At 50.1% G+C, this 21,951-nt stretch overlaps 1 protein-coding gene across 3 annotated transcripts in view; it reads left to right on the top strand.

The window, feature by feature from the left end:
- nfrkb (nuclear factor related to kappaB binding protein) overlaps nucleotides 1-21,951 on the top strand; it is a 108,978-nt gene that overhangs the window by 46,001 nt on the left and 41,026 nt on the right. For 2 of the 3 annotated variants that reach the window (XM_067971113.1, XM_067971111.1), the window contains exons 13-20: nucleotides 2,883-2,962; nucleotides 7,010-7,053; nucleotides 7,741-7,801; nucleotides 8,383-8,557; nucleotides 9,216-9,322; nucleotides 9,781-9,904; nucleotides 14,699-14,778; nucleotides 18,202-18,410. In XM_067971113.1, the coding sequence (XP_067827214.1) occupies nucleotides 2,883-2,962; nucleotides 7,010-7,053; nucleotides 7,741-7,801; nucleotides 8,383-8,557; nucleotides 9,216-9,322; nucleotides 9,781-9,904; nucleotides 14,699-14,778; nucleotides 18,202-18,410 (880 nt within the window). The remainder of the gene's footprint in view (nucleotides 1-2,882; nucleotides 2,963-7,009; nucleotides 7,054-7,740; nucleotides 7,802-8,382; nucleotides 8,558-9,215; nucleotides 9,323-9,780; nucleotides 9,905-14,698; nucleotides 14,779-18,201; nucleotides 18,411-21,951) is intronic. The other variant, XM_067971112.1, reaches the window with a different exon arrangement.

Here is a 21,951-nt window from a genome sequence, read left to right as displayed (position 1 = left end):
CCAGGAACGTTGAGCTGCCATTCCTGCCCCTGTTTAAACCATGTTTCTGTAATAGCTAAAATATCGTACTGCCACGTGTCTATCTGTGCCCTCAGCTCATCTACCTTATTCACTAGACTCCTTGTATTGAGGTATACACCATTAAGCACTGCCAAACTCCTTTGTTGTTTATGATCTAACCTTTGTTTCCTCTGCCTTCCTAAGTCACTTACTAATTTCCTGCCTTCCATTTCAAGTTGTGATTCTGTCCCATCTGAATCTACACTCAGGTTCCTATCCCCCTGCAAAGTTAGTTTAAACCCTCCCCAACAGCACTAGAAAACCTCCCCGCAAGGGTATTGGTCCTGGCCCTGTTGAGGTGCAACCCCTCCGGCTTGTACCAGTCCCACCTCTCCCAGAACCGGTCCCATTGCCCCAGGAATCTAAAGCCCTCCCTCCTGCACCATCTCTCCAGCCACGCATTCATCTGCTCTATCCTCCTATTTCTATATTCAAAAGCGTGTGGCACTGGGTGTAATCCAGAGATTACTACCTTTTGAGGTCCTGCTTATTAATCTCTTTCCTATTTCTACCTCTGTCATTGTTATCGATATGGACCGTGACCTCTGGCTGTTCACCCCCCCCGCCACCCCGGAATGTTCTGCAGCCGTTCAGTGACATCCTTGACTCTGGCACCAGGGAGGCAACACACCATCCTGGAATCACGTCTGCGGCCACAGAAACGCCTGTCTGCTCCCTTAACTATAGAATCCCCTATCACTATTGCTCTCCTGACCTTTCTCCTCCCCCCCACCCCGTACAGCTGAGCCACCCATGGTGCTGTGGACTTGGCTCTGGCTCCTCACCCCAGAGGAATCCTCTCCCCCACCAGTACTCAGAACCGAATACTGTTTAGAGCGTGAGATGCCCTCAGAGGACTCCTGCACTACCTGCCTGGTCCTCCTTGTCTTTCTGGCGGTCACCCAGACCCTCTCTGCCTGCATTCTGTTAAGCTGTGGGGTGACCACCTCCTAAAACGTGCTATCCACGAAACTCTCAGCCTCGGAGATACACGGTAGTGACGCCAGCTGTTGCTCAATCTCCGAACCCAGAGCTCGAGCTCCTCCAGCTGACAACACTTCCTGCACCTGTGGTTGTCCAGGATACGGGAAGCATCCTGGAGTTCCCATATGGCACAGGATGTGCATTCCACGGGACTGAGTTGCCCTGCCATGCCTCGATTTATTAGATTCACTAAACTTAACTGGAAATAAACTAAAGATTTTTTTAAAAGATACTCACCAGCTACCAGCCAATCAGCTCCTTCTCTTCTGCCAACGTCACTTTTGATTTTCTTACCTCTCTCCCTGACACCCTTGGCTCTTTATCCGATCTGACGCTCTGCCCCGAACTCCAACCAGGTCCCCTCACCTTACTTCAGGTGCTCCGATAACTGGGAAAAAGGATGAAGAAAGGAAGAATAAACAAAATTAGTTGCATCACAAAATTAAGGAAGTCATGATGAACCTTTAGAAAACACTGATTCAACCACAACTGGAGTATTGTGTCCAATTCTGGGCACTGCACTTTAGGTAGGATGTGAAGGATTTAGAGAGGGTGCAGAAGAGATATACTAGAATGATTCCAGGGATGAGGGACTTTAGTTATGTGGATAGGCTGGAGAAGCTGGTTTTGTTCTCTTTGGAACAGAGAAGGTTGAGAGGAGATTTGATAGAGGTGTTCAAAATCATGAAGGGTCTGGACAGAGTAGATAGAGAGAAACTGTTCCCATTGGCGGAAGGGTCGAGAACCAGAGGACATAGATTTAAGGTGATTGGCAAAAGGAACAAAGGTAATATGAGGAAAAACTTTTTTACACAGCGAGTGGTTAGGATCTGGAATGCACTGCCCGAGAGGGTGGTGGAGGCAGATTCAGTCATGACTTTCAAAAGAGAACTGGATAAGTACTTGAAAGGAAAATAATTGCAGAGCTACAGGGAAAAGACGGGGGAGTGGGACTAGCTGGATTGCTCTTGCATAGAGCCAGCACGGACTCGATGGGCTGAATGGCCTCCTTTTGTGCTGTAACCATTCTATGATTCTATGTTATTGATGCGTGGTAAATACAATCCCAGCTATAATTCCAGGCATGTAATATTTTTCCTCAAATTGCCTATGTAATATCTTCATATAAATTCTCTGTTTTACAATGATAGACACATTTAGTGAGATCACAGTAAACGTCAGAAAGCACTCTGAGTCCTGTACTACCACACCTGGAGCCCTTATTTAAGGAAGGATATACTTGCATTGAAGGCAGTTCAGACAAGGTTCGCTAGGTTGATTCCGGGTATGGAAGGGTTGTTTTATGAGGAAAGATTGAACAGGTTGGGTCTATACTCATTGGAATTTAGAAGAATGAGAGGAGACCTTATTGAAACATACAAGATTCTGAGGGGACTCGAGAGGGAAGATGCTGAGAGGATGTTACCCCTCATGAGGGAATCTAAAACTAGGGGACATAGTCTCAGAATAAGGGGTCACCCATTTAAGACGGAAATGAGGAGGAATTTCTTCTCCCAAAGGGTCGTGAATCTTTGGAATTCTTTACTCCAAAAAGCTGTGGAGGCTGAGTCATTGAATACATTGAAGGCTGAGTTAGACAAATTTTTGATCAGCAAGGGAGTCAAAGGATATGGGGAAAGGGCGGGAAAGTGGAGTTGAGGTAAAAATTAGATCAGCCATCATTTCATTAAATGGCGGAGCAGGCCCCCCTCTATCTCTTATGGTCTTGTGGTCTACCTGGAAGTAATGCTGTGGGAGATTGATTAGTAATTAAATAGCAAGATACTGATCAATAGCTGTTCAATCATCTGAATAATTTCTTTTTCTCAATTCCACAGGTTCTGGGCAGGACTCAGAGAAGGAAATGACCTCGCTGTGTCAGCTGTGGTTCGAGATCAAAGATCAGACCTTTCCCAAGGTACAGACTTATCCCTCAGCTTATGACACAGCAGAAGGCAAACCTGCCTGTTCCATCCATGTCTGTCAGTCACTTTCAAACAATTTGCAAGAGGAATCGAGGAGGTTGATGAGTGGTTTGGATGCTGTCCAATTGCAGCCGAAGCTTTTGTTAATCTGAGATACTTGGCTTCATGTCCGGCCATTCCATTAGTGATTGTGATCACAGATTTCTGTCCCGCCCTGTCCCACGCCCAACCTGAACGCTGCATCAAACTGCATCGGGGGCATCTCAAAACATTGGCTTTCTTGTGGTTATAAATAAAGTCAGAGATTGGTCCTTCAGCCCATTGAAACAATTCCTTCTGGTGCATTAATCCTGTGCTGTGGAATGTGTTGTACTAGATTGAGTCTGTCTCCGTTACCACCGATGGGCGCGAGCAGTACCTGTTCATGTTCCAAACCCAGGAGGGTTGCCAACTTTTGTGAGCCCAGAACCAGGCAGAGGGTGGGGCTTCGGACTGGGGTCTTGGCAGTGGAGTTGACTCCGATCGATCGAATATAAATGGGGTGAATTTATGGCTGTGGATATGGTTCTGTAATATAATTGCAGCTGACAGGGCAATATTCAAAAAGTTAACCATGCAATTTACAATTAAACACAGATATGCGGCTATGTCACTAGCCAGACCCCACTCCCTTTTTGGTGAGCTGCAGTGACTCTGCCTCAGTTAGCACAGGGTGATCTCATTTAACACAGTGCTATTCTCCAGATCAGGGTAACCGCAAATAGGAGAATTAATCCCAGCATCTCTGTCCCCCATCGCCCTGCCCCCCCCATCGCCCTGCCCCCCCCATCGCCCTGCCCCCCCCATCGCCCTGCCCCCCCCATCGCCCTGCCCCCCCCATCGCCCTGCCCCCCCCATCGCCCTGCCCCCCCCATCGCCCTGCCCCCCCCATCGCCCTGCCCCCCCCATCGCCCTGCCCCCCCCATCGCCCTGCCCCCCCCATCGCCCTGCCCCCCCCATCGCCCTGCCCCCCCCATCGCCCTGCCCCCCCCATCGCCCTGCCCCCCCCATCGCCCTGCCCCCCCCATCGCCCTGCCCCCCCCATCGCCCTGCCCCCCCCATCGCCCTGCCCCCCCCATCGCCCTGCCCCCCCCATCGCCCTGCCCCCCCCATCGCCCTGCCCCCCCCATCGCCCTGCCCCCCCCATCGCCCTGCCCCCCCCATCGCCCTGCCCCCCCCATCGCCCTGCCCCCCCCATCGCCCTGCCCCCCCCATCGCCCTGCCCCCCCCATCGCCCTGCCCCCCCCCCCATCGCCCTGCCCCCCCCCCCATCGCCCTGCCCCCCCCCATCGCCCTGCCCCCCCCCATCGCCCTGCCCCCCCCCCCATCGCCCTGCCCCCCCCCCCCATCGCCCTGCCCCCCCCCCCCATCGCCCTGCCCCCCCCCCCCCCCATCGCCCTGCCCCCCCCATCGCCCTGCCCCCCCCATCGCCCTGCCCCCCCCATCGCCCTGCCCCCCCCATCGCCCTGCCCCCCCCATCGCCCTGCCCCCCCCATCGCCCTGCCCCCCCCATCGCCCTGCCCCCCCCATCGCCCTGGCCCCCCCATCGCCCTGGCCCCCCCATCGCCCTGCCCCCCCCATCGCCCTGCCCCCCCCCCCATCGCCCTGCCCCCCCCCCCATCGCCCTGCCCCCCCCCCCCCATCGCCCTGCCCCCCCCCCCCCATCGCCCTGCCCCCCCCCCCCCCCATCGCCCTGCCCCCCCCCCCCATCGCCCTGCCCCCCCCCCCCATCGCCCTGCCCCCCCCCCCCCCATCGCCCTGCCCCCCCCCCCCATCGCCCTGCCCCCCCCCCCCCATCGCCCTGCCCCCCCCCCCCCCCATCGCCCTCCTGGGCCCTGCCCCCCCCCCTCCTGGGCCCTGCCCCGCGGAACCAGTCCTTGAGGTAAAAAGTCAGTATCCATGTCTGGTCCTCTCAACAGTTTCTACCCTGATCCCTGTCCCAATTAAAATGCAGTTTCCCCCTGAATCAGAGGCGTTTTCATAGAATCATAGAATGTTTACGGCACAGAAAGAGGCAATTCGGCCCGTCGAGCCCATGCAAGAGTAATCCAGTTAGTTCCATTCCCCTGCCTTTTCCCCGTAGCCCTGCAAATTTTTTCCCTTCAAGTACGAAGGGTACAAAGGAAAGGCCGATCGATTATAGGCCGGTCAGTCTTACCTCGGTGGTGGGCAAACTATTGGAATCAATACTGAGAGATAGGATAAACTGTCACTTGGAAAGGCATGGTTTAATCAGGGATAGTCAGGATGGATTTGTTCAGAGAAGGTCATGCCTTACAAATCTGATTGAATTCTTTGTGGAAGTGACAAGGAGGATTGATGATGGTAGTGCAGTGGATGTTGCCTACATGGATTTTAGTAAGGCATTTGACAAGGTCCCACATGACAGATCCAGGGAAATGTGGTGAATTGGATCCAAAATTGGTTCAGTAACAGGAAACAAAGGGTAAAAGTCGATGGATGTCTTTGCGAATGGAAATCCGTTTTCAGTGGTGTGCTACAGGGCTCAGTGTTGGGTCCCTTGCTGTTTGTGGTATATATTAATGATTTGGACATGAATGTAGAGGGCATGATTGGCAAATTTGCAGACGACACAAAATTTGGCCGTGAAGAGGATAGCTGTAGACTCCAAGAAGATATCAATGGGTTGGTGGAGTGGGCGGAAAAGTGGCAAATGGAGTTCAACCCCGAGAAGTGTGAGGTAATGCACAGAGGGAGGGCAAACAGTAAAAGGGAATACGCAGTAAACGGGAATATATTGAGAGGGGTAGAGGAAGTGAGAGACCTTGGAGTGCATGTGCACAGGTCCCTGAAGGTGGCAGTACAGGTAGATAATGTTGTGAAGAAGGCATACGGAATGCTCTCTGTTATTAGCCAAGGTATAGAATACAAAAGCAGGGATGTAATGATGGAACAGTGTAAAACGCTGGTAAGACCACAGCTGGAGTATTGTGCGCAGTTCTGGTCACCACATTACAGGAAGGATGTAATTGCTCTGGAGAGAATGCAGAGAAGATTTACAAGAATGTTGCTGGGCTTGAAAATTGCAGCTACGAGGAGAGATTGGATAGGCTGGGGTTGTTTTCCTTGGAGCAGAGGAGGCTGAGGGGAGACTTGATTGAGATGTACAAAATTATGAGGGACCCAGATAGAGTAAACAGGAAGTACCTGTTTCCCCTAGCGGAGAGTTCAAGAACTGGAGGACACGGATTTAAGCTGATTGGTGGAAGGATTAGAGGGGACATGAGGAGAAACTTTTTTACCCAGAGGGTGGTGGGTGTATGGAATTCACTGCCCGAATTGGTGGTAGAGGCAGGGACCCTCAACTCTTTTAAAAAGTACCTGGACCTGCACCTAAAGTGCTGTAAGCTGCAGGGCTACGGACCGGGTGCTGGAAGGTGGGATTAGAATGGGCACCTTGTTCTTCGAATGGCCTCCTTCTGTGCTCTATCTTTTCTATGGCTCTAAGTACTTATCTAATTCCCTCTTGAAAGCCACGATTGAATCTGCCTCCACCATCCCCTCGGGCAGTGCATTCCAGATCCTAACCACTTGCTGTGTAAAAAAGTTTTTCCTCATGTCACCTTTGGTTCTTTTGCCAATCACCTTAAATCTTGTCCCCTGGTTCTTGACCCTTCCGCCAATGGGAACAGTTTCTCTCTATCTACTCTGTCTAGACCCCTCATGATTTTGAACACCTCTATCAAATCTCCTCTCAACCTTCTCTGTTCCAAGGAGAAGAATCCCAGCTTCTCCAGTCTATCCAAGTAACTGAAGTCCCTCATCCCTGGAACCATTCCAGTAAAATGCTGTGTTCTGAATTCTTTGTTGCGCCATTAAATATTTAGTTTGGTTTGCAATCTGTGTGTGGTTGTGACGTTCATGTGTTGTCCTCACTGGACTGAAACTATCCACACTGGCGTTTCCGTGGGTTAATGTTGGGTTAGGGTCAAGCAGCGCTCCTAAAGCAGGCTGTGACCCATTGCTTCTCTCTTCCACAGGAATCTGAGGAGCTTCCAGACATCACGCCCCCAACCCCCAGGGTGTAAGTATCGTTTAACACATTGTGGGTTCAGGGGCCTGAGGGGAGTCCTGCAATTGGGAAAGTTGTGATGTTACCACTGGCCTGGAACTGAGAGGGAGGAGAGGCTGTGAGATTGTCCTGTTATCTCGATGTAATATTGTACGTGTCCTCAGAATGTAATCTATTCAGAGAATTGTTGAGGTGCAGGGGCTGGGTTTAATGGTGTGCTCACTGCTCAATGTGGGAGGATTCAAGTGATCTATAGGGTCAGAAGGTTTACACTGGGAACATTCCCTTCAAATAAAATTCATAGTTTCGGTGATGAGCTGGTGCAGGAAATGTGAAATATTTAAGAAGTGAGGCTGCACCCATTATAAAGGTGAGGCTAGCTCGTGGGCTGCATACTATTGGGAACAGTTCCCTTGAACACACCCCATGTAATTGGGTGAACTTGTGGCAGATACTGTCTGCACTACCTGCATAAAGGTTCAAACGTCAGACTGCCACTCTCCCGCCAGGCTGATCATCTTTCATCAATGATCTATTTCCAAATCCCAATCGGGAACTAGAGAACAGCTCTCTTAAATTAGAGAGCACATGGAGGGACTCTGTCGTCCCGGGGAGCGGGTGCCGTCCCGGGGAGCGGGTGCCGTCCCGGGGAGCGGGTGCCGTTCCTATGACTGACTGGTACAATTTGTTCACTCGTAGGAGAACGGACTACGTGGTGAGACCCAGCACTGGAGATGAAAAGCGTGTCTTCCAGGAACAGGTGAGAATCTGGGCTCAAATGGAAGTCCCTGCTACTGACAGCATCGTGGCCATAGCACCCTGCGATGCCGCTTGACTCCCCCCACCCCCCGCACGCCCTTTGACTCTTCCCCCACCCCCCCCCCCCCCTTCCCGCGGCGCCCATTGTCTCGCCTACACCCCGAGCATAATCCAAAGCAAAATCGTTTTTGCTGCTTGAGTTTGTCCCCAGGACTGGAGTCAGCATCAGCTGAAATATTGAATGAAGTAGTATTGAGTCTCCTTTACTGGATGGACCGTTTCACGAGCCTGGAAGCCCAGGGATGTGAGCTGGAGAGTGTCCCGACACTACGACCTTGGACCCAACAAGTTTTCTTTTGATATGTGTAGAACCCCACCTTATATTTGTGAATCTTGCCACAAAACTAGACCTGGAGACCTCTGCTTACAGCCAGCAAGCCCTGCGCAGCCTCCAGGAGATGGACATTCTTACCTTTTAATTTGTTTTATAATCTGGGAGCAAGAGTTTGAAGCTCTGTTTAGCCCATGTTAATGAGCAGCATGTCACGGACAATGGCTAATAGTTTGTGGTTCTTTGCACAGGAACGCCAGCGATACAGCCAGCCCCACAAGGCCTTCACATTCCGCATGCACGGCTTTGACTCTGTTGTTGGCCCGGTGAAGGGAGTGTTTGACAAGGATCCTTCTCTGAATAAGGCACGAGAGCATTCACTGCTGCGATCTGACAGGCCGGCCTATGTCACCATTCTGTCGCTGGGTGAGAGTCTGACGCTCATAACAGGGCCCTAGACTTCAAAACTGGGGATTTGGCAAGGGAAGGAAGTCAGGTGCATTGTTTTTGCATTAATTTGCTTCCAAAATCATTTTGAATAAGCTAGAAAATCGACTATAACCAAATATCAGCTGAATCAAATCGAGTAGAAATTCAGGAATGGATAAAAGACTGAAAATACAGCTGGTGACCCATCCAGCGGAGGACCCCCTGCAGGCTGAGGGGGTGCAAGCACTTGGTGTGGGACTGGGCCACAGCAACCGCAGTCTGTGCTGCCTTTCCTCTCCATAGCCCATTTTGTGTGTGTGTGAGAGTTTGTGTGAGTCTGTGTATGTGTGTGTGCATGTTGGGTGAGAACAGGATTGAGCTTGGTTGTGAGGTCCTGTATGGCCTAATGGGTTTCTCCAGATGTTCTCCCCTCTCCTAAAGACTCTAACTTGTGCCAGGGAACGGGTTTGGGGAAGGGGCTTAGAGAACGGGTTTGGGGAAGGGGCTTAGAGAACGGGTTTGGGGAAGGGGCTTAGAGAACGGGTTTGGGGAAGGGGCTTAGAGAACGGGTTCTTCGCTACTTCTGAGAAGTTCTTTTAAAGAGTTAACTTTTTTAAAAGGATCTGTGTAACACAGTGATTTCTCACCCCCACAGTGCGAGATGCAGCAGCCCGTCTTCCAAACGGAGAAGGGACACGTGCAGAGATCTGCGAGCTGCTTAAAGACTCTCAGTTTCTCGCACCTGAGGTCACCAGTGCTCAGGTAAAGGGGTCGAGGGCAGCGGAAAAAATGACAAAAGGGTCACGGCCTGTAGTTTGAGTTAGGGATTGAAATCGTAACAAAGACTCTGGGAAGAGAGGAGGGGGCCGCGAGCGCGCGCGCGGTGGGGGAGGGGGCCGCGAGCGCGCGCGCGCGGTGGGGGAGGGGGCCGCGAGCGCGCGCGCGGTGGGGGAGGGGGCCGCGAGCGCGCGCGCGGTGGGGGAGGGGGCCGCGAGCGCGAGATGTGGATAATGTGTCCAATGGGGAATAAAACCAACAGTCACGGGTGGCGTGGACGTGGAGTGCTGTCACTGCAGGGATTATGTTGGCACGTGTTGTTAGTCTGTCCTGAAAGAGACAATCTCCCCGTGGGATCCAGCACTGCTCCCACAGTGAGTAACTCACTCCTCGACCTCTCCCTCCCACACTTCCTCCATATAACCCGTGTTCTGTTCTTACAGATTAACACTGTTGTGAGTGGGGCTCTGGACAGGCTGCATTATGAGAAAGATCCGTGTGTGAAGTATGATATCGGGCGCAAGCTGTGGATCTACCTGCACCGGAACCGGAGTGAGGAGGAATTCGGTGAGTCCCACTTTAATCGGGTTCGAGGGCTTCGGTGAGTCCCACTTTAATCGGGTTCTCCTCCTCCTTTCCTGACCCTATTTCCACCAGACTGCTGACCTTCTTGGCCCCCATGTTAGCTGATATTGTTAACGGTTCCCTCTCCACTGGAACTGTTCCCCTCCCCTTCAAATCTGCCGTCATTAACCCCCTCCTCAAAAACCCTACCCTTTAACCTCTCTGTCCATGCAATCTCCAACCTCCCTTTCCTCTCCAAGGTCTTGTTGCCTCCCAAATCTGTGCTTATCTTTCCTACAACTCCATGTTTGAACCCCCCCCCAATGAGGTTTCCGCCCCACCTCAGTACTGAAACGGCCTTTATCAAAGTCGCAAATGATATCCTATGTGACTGTGATGATGGTAAACTATCCCTCCTCATCCTTCTCCAACTCTCTGCAGCCTTTGACATGGTTGACCACACTCCTCCAACGTCTCTCCTCCATCGTCCAGCTGGGTGGGACTGCGTTCGCCTGGTTCCATTCTTATCTGTCCAGTCATAGCCAGAGAATCTCATCGCCAGAGACTCGCCTGCAATGGCTTCTCCTCCCGCTACCTCTGGAGTCCCCCAAGGACCTATCCTTGGCCCCCTCCTATTTCTCATCTATGTGGTGACATCATCCAAAGACTCAACATCAGATTCCACATACTCGCTGACAACACCCAGCTCTACCTCACCAACACCTCTCTCAACACCTCCACTGCCTGCCTGTGATTTGTCACACTGCTTGCCTGGAATTCAGTATTGGATGAGCAGAAATGAACTCCAATTAAACATTGGGAAGACCGAAGCCATTAGGCATGATTTTGATCCAGAGCCAGGAAAGGGGCGGGGGGACGTAAGGACGTCTTTTATTATTTTTTGTCAGTTTGCCGTCTGATTGTCCGGCCAGATTGACAGGTGGTCATGGGGGGAGGGATCAGCGGTCAGTCACCGAGAGGGGTGTGGGTTTTCCGGGATCCGGGGTCATCGTGGGGTTCTGCAATCATTGGGTGTCTGGATTGAAGATCAGGTGGGGGGAGGTCCCGATCGTTCAAAGCGTAGCTGCAGATAGGCTTGTTGGGCGTAGGGGAAGCACTCCTGCTTCTCTGGGCCCACAAGTTGTGCCAGTAAGGCATTTACCTGCAGTTTCGGGCCTTCTCGCCTCCTTTCTCGTGGCGTGAAGGAGAAGGCCCGGGAATCCCAGCCCCCAGGGGTTGCAAAAAATTGAGGCCCACAGCCTCCTTGAAAGGTTTTGGTCACCAATCTGCCTCCAGGGAGTGGGTTGGTTGCCCCCCCTTGTCCCACCCCTGTGAAAACCAGAAATGGGTGGGTCTGAAATTATTGTGATTTTCACTGCCCCCAACCCACCTGTTTTTCACTGTTAAAATTCTGCCCATTGTCTTTGGTCCCTGCCAAAAACTCTGTTCCCTAATCACCAACTCCATCCCTATCCCTGGCCACTGTCTGAAGCTGTTCACAACCTTGGCATCCTATTTGACCCTAAGCTGAGCTTCCAACCACTTTATCCGCTCCGTCACCAAGACCGCCTACTTCCACTTCTGTAACATCGCCCGTCTCCGCCCCTGCCTCAGCTGATCTGCTGCTGAAACCCTCATCCATGCCTTTGTTACCTCCAGACTCGGCTATTCCAGTGATCTCCTGGCCGGCCTCTCACCTTGCACCCTCTGTAAACTTGAGCTCATCCAAAATTCTGTTCCTGTTTCCTTACTCGCAGCAAGTCCCGTGCTCTCTGACCTACATTAGCTCCCAGTCCAGCAACGCCTCAATTTTTAAATTCTCATCCATGTTTTCAAATCCCTCTATGGCCTCGCCCGTCCATAACTCTGTAACCTCCAAATCTTGCCTCTTGCGTGACCTTGATTTTAATCGCTCCACCATTGGCGGCCGTGCCTTCAGCTGCCTAGGCCTTAAGCTCTGGAATTCCCTCCCTGAACCTCTCCGCCTCCCTACCTCTCTCTCCTCCTTTATGATGCTCCTTAAAACCTACCTCTTTGACCAAGCTTTTGGTCATCTGTCCTAATATCTCCTTTTGTGGCTCGGAGTCAAATTTTGTTTGATCTCTCTTGTAAGGCACCTTGGGACGTTTTACTACGTTGAAGGTGCTTTATATATGTTGTTATTGTTTGCCTCGATGCTGGTTCCTGATCAGGAGCAGCCATCTCTCTCTTTGTTGATGAGCCGATTTCATTTTGCCGTCTCCAAATCTGAAGAATCCATCCGAGTCCCAGAGGTATTAGTCCTGAGTTAAATACTTCCCCAAATTTACTGAACAAAATTCCAATTTGGAGAGCATTGATTGAGGATGAGGCTTAAGATGATCAAACATGGGGGTAGCAGGTCTTCTCAGTGCAGAGTGCAGGACTGCACCATCCAGTGTGGACCTGGGGTGAAAACTAGGAGGCTCCAGTGCGACTCCTGGTCAGTGCTGGGGTCTACGATTGGCCTCTGTGCCGTGGGTTAGAAGCAGAAAGATGAGTGAGGGTCCTATCCAGTGACCCTGCCGGCGAGAGTGAGGACTGTGATGCCCCTGCAGTCAAATAGTTGATTGAATTGTTAGTTAACATTTCCTGTCTCGGCTCCTACATAAAGGATGTCCACTTGGGTGAGGTACCAGAAGGCAACTCTCATCTCTGGGACAGAACCCCAACCTCAGGAGAAAACTGGGAAAGGAAACGCAGGCCAGCAATGATGTAACCCTGCAGTGGACCCAACTCCCCAATTTCAAATAAAACGTTCAGGCAGGCAGCCCTCCCTCCCTGAGATTATTACGGTGATTGGGGCAACTCGCTGAAGGATGTGCTCTTTCACATAACCATTTGGCATTAAACCATCACCCACAGTGTTCACCAAACGCCATCATGGTGGAGATGCCGGTGATGGACTGGGGTGGACAAATGTAAGGACTTGCACAACACCAGGTTATAGTCCAACAGTTTTATTTTAAATCACAAGCTTTCGGAGCTTTCCTCCTCTCCTTAGAGTCACTCACCTGACGAAGGAGGTAAGCTCCGAAAGCTTGTGATTTAAAATAAAACTGTTGCACTATAACCTAGTGTTGTGCAAGTCCTTACATTCATCATGGTGGTGACTTTGCTCGCACTGTGGTACCTGAATGCCCTCAGAGGATCAGTGCTCCCTCTCAGCTCTGTATTTGCAAGAAACTGACGCAAGTCTTGAATTTGCTGGGTGGACTGGATTTCCTCATCGATTGAAAGAATCCGCTGCTTTACCCAGAGGCCTGACCCTGCTCAGGGTCCTGCCTCGTGTCTTTTCAGTGCCATGTCCCATTCAGCTCTACCTCACTTTTTGGAAGATTTTCCTTGCCCTTGATTCAACAGACAGGGTTAGTGAATGTTCATTCTTTTATCAGCCTTGTTTGGCATTTTGATAGACCAGTCAGTTTTCCCTGAAACTCTGAGTTCAGTCTGTCTAGGGTGTAAGGAAAATAAACTTTTATTTGCCCTTAGATTCTACAGGAGGTACTATTTTAATTCTTTTACAGCTTTAATAACTCAGTGATTCACGTTAATTGTTTCTAGTATTTGGGTGTGCTCAGTGGTATGTCTGTTCGTAAACAGTATTGATTCCACTGGTTTCTTTCTGATTTACTTCATGCAGAGTCAAAAGAAATAGGATCTTGCTATTTATTATTGACTATTCTAAAGGGTTTTCATGGGTGGAAGAATCAGACATTTGCGATATTATTATAAAGTAATCACTTGCTATACTATTTATTGTTTTCACCTAGTTGCTGTCACTGAGACAAGTCAGGGCTCCCGAAGGAGGACCCCTCCATAATTCTAAGACTGTAATCAGTGGGAAGCGGGTGGCTGGTCCCTTTTGGAGATGCGTTTTTTAGTCCTTTATTTGAAAGTACTGCAAAAAAAAAAGCCGTTCAAAGCAGCTCAGCTTACTGGTTTGTCTATTTAACTCTTTTGTGAATTGGTCTATGTTTGTACTGCCTTCAGTAACTGGCTGTTACTGCGTGCTGCTGTAATGATTCGATCGGTGAATAAATCTGCTATGAAGGTATGTGGAGCAACCGATTCTGCTCGTTTTCCGAAGTGAGGAGGGCGGGTGTTATAAATCCAGGAACAGTGGTGGGTCTGTTGTTCGTCCCGGGCTTGCTTCAATTCCAAGAGAAGGAGGGCTGTGGGAGTTGGCTTTTGTGTTGGGCACAGAAGAAAGTAACAGGGGAAGCCCAATAGTAACATCAGACACGTCATGTCTGCCTGAACCCAGTGCACTGAAATGATAGTCGTGTTGTCTGCTTGTTTGACTATTGGGATGGTAGGGGCATTTTTATCCTCGAGCAGTAGTGTTTGCCCTCGACCCTCCCAGACCCACAGTTGGTACTGCACTGGCACAACAGCTGGTTTGGAACATGGCGCCATCCTGTACAGGTGTGGCCCTGGTTAACCGAACTGGCGCAGCCCTGGTTAACTCTCTCAGTACGATTTGGTTAATGAGTGCCAGCAGCCCCCAGTGCCTCTCCCCAAGTGGCCATTACTCGAGAATGGCTGTGGACACTGTCTCACCTGAGCCCGGTCCAGTCCTCACCAAGTCCACACTGGCATTACCGGCAGGTTTCCTTGGATACCAGTGATCAGGAATGCAGCCCACCAATATTTTGTGCCCCTTTCATTTAGAAACATTTCTGAACTATCTTGCCTTCAGGATGATTGACATCTCCTCTGGTGTCTGTGGTGAGCAGTCACTGAGCTATAACTCATTCTCGGTCTGGATTATTTCAGAACGCATTCACCAGGCCCAGGCTGCAGCTGCTAAAGCCAAGAAGGCATTGCAACAGAAACCCAAGCTGACAACCAAGATCGTGAGTATCATCTTTTAGGAGCTGAGTAAAACCCCTGTCTCCCCCTAGCCGGGGGTCTGGACCGGCACCCTCGGTTTGATGTGTGTTTTGTTCACCTCTGTAAAGCACTTTTTGCTTTCCTGTGTTCAGGTGACTTTCCCTCTCAGTTTCACTCTCTCGTGAGAGAGGTAGCTGGTCTCCGCTAAACACTTCCTCACAGCAGCATTGCTCAGAGCAGTCATCCAGCACACAGAGCAGCCAAAAAGTAATTGAAAGGCTAATGGAACATTGGCCTTTATCTCAAGGAGGCTGGAATACAAAGGGGTGAAAGTTATGTTACAGTTCTATAAAGCTCTGGTTTAGACCCCCCATCTGGAGACTGTGTTCAGTTCTGGGCACCGCACCTCAGGAAGGATATATTGGCCTTGGAGAGGGTGCAGTACAGATTCACCAGAATTATACCGGGGCTAAAAAGGTTAAATTATGAGGACAGGTTGCACAGACTGGGCTTTTAATCCCTTGAGTATAAAAGATTGAGGGGTAATGTTTAAAATGTTAAGATTCGATAGGGTAGATATGGAGAAGCTATTTCTTCTGATGGAGGAATCAAGAACGAGGGACATAACCTTAAAATTAGAGCCATGCTGTTCAGGAGGGAAATCAGGAAGCACTTGTTCACACAAATGGAGTAGAAATCTGGAATTCTCTCTCCCAAAAGGCTGTGGATGCTGGGACAATTGGAGCTTTCCAGACTGATGTTGATAGATTTTAGTTGGGTAAGGGCATCAAGGGATATGGAACAAAGGCAGGTAAATGGATACAGAGCAGCCATAATCTAATTGTATGAGTGGAACAGGCTTGAGGGGCTGAATGGCCTACTCCTCCTAATGTTCCATGTAACCCTGCACTCCACGGGGCACTCCTGGTATATCATGGGGCTGGGCACAGTGCATCAGGACTTTGTGGCCTCGCATTACAGCTCAAGCCCAGGCTGAGCTCAGGAGCAGCACTGCGGGCTGGGCAATATCATCCCAACGGCTGAATCAGAGACTTCCTAACTATAAACAGGGACTTTCACTGCTTCATAGTGTGAGCTTGATCTGAAAATGCCATTATCTACAGGAAAAAATTGCAGTCCTGGGATTGCTTAATTTCCTGCAGCTAAAAAGTTTCCATCTGTATTGATCAAGATAAAGCTCTTAATAACTGGAGCCATTAAGCAGGAAGAATCATTGTTTTGCTCCGTATCATCTGAATAATGAAAGGTTAGTGCTCAGATTCTCATAGGAACATAGGAATTGCAAGACAAAAAAAGACCAAGGGTCATCTAGTTCAGCTTCTACCACCCCAGTCGTTGCATGATATAATGATAATGGAGTTGTTGACTGATTGTAGCAATCAATCTCTATCAATTACAACAGACCCAGACAGGAGGTGTGGAAATCCCCAGTGGTGGAGAGCTTTGGGAATCACAGGTCCAAAGTCACCTGTTCCTCCCAAGCCTGCTACACTTACCACATCATGTCTCAAATTACCCATACACTGTATCCCAAAATATTGGCCCAGAAATTGCATTCAAAATAGCAGTGGGCCTAACGGTGCTCACCGTTATTAGTGGTGAAATCGAAGAGCAAGTTCCGGTGACCACACATGTACAACCGCAGAAATCCGGAACTTGCTCTTCCTGGTTCACCGGCCGTGTGACAGGTTCGCCTTAAAGGGACCTCGCCGGCCGCAATCAATGGAATCAACGGACCAGCGCCAACTCACTCTCCTGTCCAGCTGGAAATGAACTAATCTTGCCGCAAAAAAGGTACGCTCAGTTTTTTAAGTCTAAACTAAGTTTTACCAGCGTGGCAAGTCTTAATGACTGCCAAACAATCCCTCTGGCACTAAAAATTAACTTTTAAAAATGTGTTGTCTCATTACTCCTGATTTCAATAGTTCTTGGACATTTAAAAAACATTTTTTAAAATAAATTTAAATTTTTTGTTCACTTCTGCCTCTTTTAACTAAGCCTTTTAATCTTATTTGCTCTTTATTTCGCTATCTCTCTGTCATTTCTGATACCTTATCGGGCACATTGAGTTTTTAGTCTGCCCTGTTTGTGAATGAACTGCACTTCCTGGCTCTCACAGCGTGGCTTGCTTCAAGCTGACGTATTGAGGGGACAGAGAGATTCTTTCACCACTCACACAGCCCGGGAAAGAACGCTGATGTTATTTGAAATTGCAGTTCAAGGAAGAGCCGCCAAAAAGTTCACCCACGGTAACTTAGTGGGTGAATTGAAATGTAATGAGTGGTGAGCAGTGCTGGGTCGCTGCTCGGAGTAATTTCCAGCCCATTGTTTTCTGAAAGAAATCGATCCAATTGGAATGAATCAACGCTTTCCAGTTCCACCGTCTCCCTAGGGAACCTGATAAATAAACTTACCACTTCCGCAGATTAGTTTTGAATTTACCTGAGTTATTATACCCCAGTTTGAACGCTGCAGTATTTTTCCACAAAAAAGCTTCATGCAAGGATATTGGTTTTAAAACTGCTTTGAGCAGAATCCTGTCTCTATCAACGAGTACGGATAAATCAATCAAGTTGGAACCCGAAGGTCTCCAGCAGATAAAGTAAGGAATACCCGGTGTGCGGGGAGTGACGGGTAACGGAATACCCGGTGTGCAGGGAGTGACGGGTGACGGAATACCCGGTGTGCGGGGAGTGACGGGTAACGGAATACCCGGTGTGCGGGGAGTGACGGGTAACGGAATACCCGGTGTGCGGGGAGTGACGGGTAACGGAATACCCGGTGTGCGGGGAGTGACGGGTGACGGAATACCCGGTGTGCGGGGAGTGACGGGTGACGGAATACCCGGTGTGCGGGGAGTGACGGGTGACGGAATACCCGGTGTGCGGGGAGTGACGGGTGACGGAATACCCGGTGTGCGGGGAGTGACGGGTGACGGAATACCCGGTGTGCGGGGAGTGACGGGTGACGGAATACCCGGTGTGCGGGGAGTGACGGGTGACGGAATACCCGGTGTGCGGGGAGTGACGGGTGACGGAATACCCGGTGTGCGGGGAGTGACGGGTGACGGAATACCCGGTGTGCGGGGAGTGACGGGTGACGGAATACCCGGTGTGCGGGGAGTGACGGGTGACGGAATACCCGGTGTGCGGGGAGTGACGGGTAACGGAATACCCGGTGTGCGGGGAGTGACGGAATACCCGGTGTGCGGGGAGTGACGGGTGACGGAATACCCGGTGTGCGGGGAGTGACGGGTAACGGAATACCCGGTGTGCGGGGAGTGACGGGTAACGGAATACCCGGTGTGCGGGGAGTGACGGGTAACGGAATACCCGGTGTGCGGGGAGTGACGGGTACCGTGCTGTATCTTGTCGTCTTTTCCATGCAATGGGAATGGATTTTAACATCATGTTTGTTTTCTCTAGAAGTCCTCTGGTAAGGAGAGTGCGACAAAGCTCCCTCTCTGTGAGCAGTCCCTGGGGTCCCAGATGTTGGCAGACTCCAGCTTACCTCACACACCTGTAACCCCTGTAACTCCCACATTACCAGCTACACCCACATCACCGCCAGTATCAACCGATTGCAACAAGATCCCGGCAACCAGTGCACCAGAACTGGCCAAATCTGGTCAAAGGTCAGTTATTCCTGGTACTCTCTAGTGACACGCAGCAGACTGTCCTGTCCTCCTGTTCATTATCTGCAGAAGACATTGAGATCTGCAGCAAGCACCTGTATGGACCAGTGTTTCAGGATAAAGCAGCTCTTCATGTTAGAGAGCCCGGTGTTAACACCAGTACAGTGAATACTTGATGCTGTGCTGTCAAAAATAAAGGCAGTGTAGCTGAGGAAAGATGTATCATGCTGTTTAATACATCATTTCCCCCTCAGCTGGTCATTCTCCCTCTTTTACAAAATCTTAGTTCTTTTGATTGCTTTTCTCTCCCTGTCCCTGGTTTTGTCCCCACTTCTCCTGAAGGTGCTGACTGTTGCTGCCCTGGAGCTGTATGGAGACAGGCCCACCTCCAGCAGCTCAGCTGAGTGGCCATTCTCCATGTGTGAATCGAGGCAGCAAGTATCAACAAGCTGTTGAGAATATCACAGCTGAATCCAATCCTGCCACCACTCTTGCACATGATTGTACACGTGTGCATGTGCGTGTTCATTGCCATCGAGGCCAGCTAAGTCAGTACTGGCTGACTGGCTGAGATCAGATAAATCAGCACAGACCATGGTCTGAAACTGTGATGTCCTGGGCTCTCTAGCTCAGTACTGCCATTACTCAATAAGTCATTGGGAAAGAATGGAGGGCAGTGGTTCCCCAGAGGTGTCTGAGTACACTGGTCTTCAGTTCTTCGCTTTTTTTTGTCATTTGACGGGTGGGGGAATTGCTGAAGTCATAGTGTGTATACAGTAGATATCCCCCTCCCTGAAATAGTGTGTATACAGTAGATATCCCCCTCCCTGAAATAGTGTATATAGTAGATATCCCCCTCCCTGAAATAGTGTGTATACAGTAGATATCCCCCTCCCTGAAAGTGTGTATACAGTAGATATCCCCTCCCTGAAATAGTGTATACAGTAGATATCCCCCTCCCTGAAATAGTGTGTATACAGTAGATATCCCCCTCCCTGAAATAGTGTATACAGTAGATCTCCCCCTCCCTGAAATAGTGTGTATACAGTAGATATCCCCCTCCCTGAAATAGTGTGTATACAGTAGATATCCCCCTCCCTGAAATAGTGTATACAGTAGATCTCCCCCTCCCTGAAATAGTGTGTATACAGTAGATCTCCCCCTCCCTGAAATAGTGTGTATACAGTAGATATCCCCCTCCCTGAAATAGTGTATGTAGTAGATATCCCCCTCCCTGAAATAGTGTGTATACAGTAGATATCCCCCTCCCTGAAAGTGTGTATACAGTAGATATCCCCTCCCTGAAATAGTGTATACAGTAGATATCCCCCTCCCTGAAATAGTGTGTATACAGTAGATATCCCCCTCCCTGAAATAGTGTATACAGTAGATCTCCCCCTCCCTGAAATAGTGTGTATACAGTAGATATCCCCCTCCCTGAAATAGTGTATACAGTAGATATCCCCCTCCCTGAAATAGTGTGTATACAGTAGATATCCCCCTCCCTGAAATAGTGTATACAGTAGATCTCCCCCTTCCTGAAATAGTGTGTATACAGTAGATATCCCCCTCCCTGAAATAGTGTGTATACAGTAGATATCCCCCTCTCTGAAATAGTGTACGGTAGCATAGTGGTTATGTTACTGGGCTACTAATCCAGAGGCCTGGACTAAAATCCAGAGTCATGAGTTCAAATCCCGCCATGGCAGCTGGCGAATTTAAATTCAATTAATTAATTTAATTCAATTAATTAAATAAAAAAATCTGGAATTAAAATACTAGTATCAGTAATGATGGCCATGAAACTACCGGATTGTTGTAAAAACCCATCTGGTTCACTAATGTCCTTTAGGGAAGGAAGCCTGCCGTCCTTACCCGGTCTGGCCTATATGTGACTCCAGACCCACAGCAATGTGGTTGATTCTTAATCACCCTCTGAAATGGCCTAGCAAGCCACTCAGTTGTAAAATCTCGCTACGAAAAGTCATAATAAGAATAAAACCGGACGGACCACTAGGCACCGGACACGACAACGGCAAAACACCAAGCCCAGTCGACCCTGCAAGGTCCTCCTTACTAACATCTGGGGACTTGTGCCAAAATTGGGAGAGCTGTCCCACAGACTAGTCAAGCAACAGCCTGACATAGCCATACTCACAGAATCATATCTTTCAGCCAACGTTCCAGACTCTTCCATCACCATCCCTGGGTATGTCCTGTCCCACCGGCAGGACAGACCCACCAGAGGTGGCGGTACAGTGATATACAGTCAGGAGGGAGTGGCCCTGGGAGTCCTCAACATTGACTCTGGACCCCATGAAATCTCATGGCATCAAGTCAAACATGGGCAAGGAAACCTCCTGCTGATTACCACCTACCGTCCTCCCTCAGCTGATGAATCAGTCCTCCTCCATGTTGAACACCACTTGGAGGAAGCACTGAGGGTAGCAAGGGCACAAAATGTACTCTGGGTGGGGGACTTCAATGTCCATCACCAAGAGTGGCTCGGTAGCACCACTACTGACCGAGCTGGCCGAGTCCTGAAGGACATAGTTGCTAGACTGGGCCTGCGGCAGGTGGTGAGCGAACCAACACGAGGGAAAAACTTACTTGACCTCGTCCTCACCAATCTACCTGTCGCAAATGCATCTGTCCATGACAGTATTGGTAGGAGTGACCACCGCACAGTCCTCGTGGAGATGAAATCCCGTCTTCGCACTGAGGACACCATCCAACGTGTTGTGTGGCACTACCACCGTGCTAAATGGGATAGATTCAGAACAGATCTAGCAGCTCAAAACTGGGCATCCATGAGGCACTGTGGGCCATCAGCAACAGCAGAATTGTATTCCAGCACAATCTGTAACCTCATGGCCTGGCATATTCCTCACTCTACCATTACCAACAAGCCAGGGGATTAACCCTGGTTCAATGAGGAGTGTCGAAGAGCATGCCAGGAGCAGCACCAGGCATACCTAAAAATGAGGTGCCAACCTGGTGAAGCTACAACTCAGGACTACATGCATGCTAAACAGCGGAAGCAACATGCTATAGACAGAGCTAAGCGATTCCACAACCAACGGATCAGATCAAAGCTCTGCAGTCCTGCCACATCCAGTCGTGAATGGTGGTGGACAATTAAACAACTAACGGGAGGAGGAGGCTCTGCAAACATCCCCATTCTCAATGATGGCGGAGTCCAGCACGTGAGTGCAAAAGACAAGGCTGAAGCGTTTGCAACCATCTTCAGCCAGAAGTGCCGAGTGGATAATCCATCTCAGCCTCCTCCCGATATCCCCACCATCACGGAAGCCAGTCTTCGGCCAATTCGATTCACTCCGCGTGATATCAAGAAACGGCTGAGTGCACTGGATACAGCAAAGGCTATGGGCCCTGACAACATCCCAGCTGTAGTGCTGAAGACTTGTGCTCCAGAACTAGCTGCGCCTCTAGCCAAGCTGTTCCAGTACAGCTACAACACTGGCATCCACCCGACAATGTGGAAAATTGCCCAGGTATGTCCTGTCCACAAAAAGCAGGA

Source organism: Heptranchias perlo, chromosome 33 (genome assembly GCF_035084215.1).
Source record: "Heptranchias perlo isolate sHepPer1 chromosome 33, sHepPer1.hap1, whole genome shotgun sequence".
Classification (NCBI taxonomy): domain Eukaryota; kingdom Metazoa; phylum Chordata; class Chondrichthyes; order Hexanchiformes; family Hexanchidae; genus Heptranchias; species Heptranchias perlo.
The sequence above is the reverse complement of the archived record's forward strand: the minus strand, read 5'-3'. Positions and strand labels throughout refer to the sequence as shown.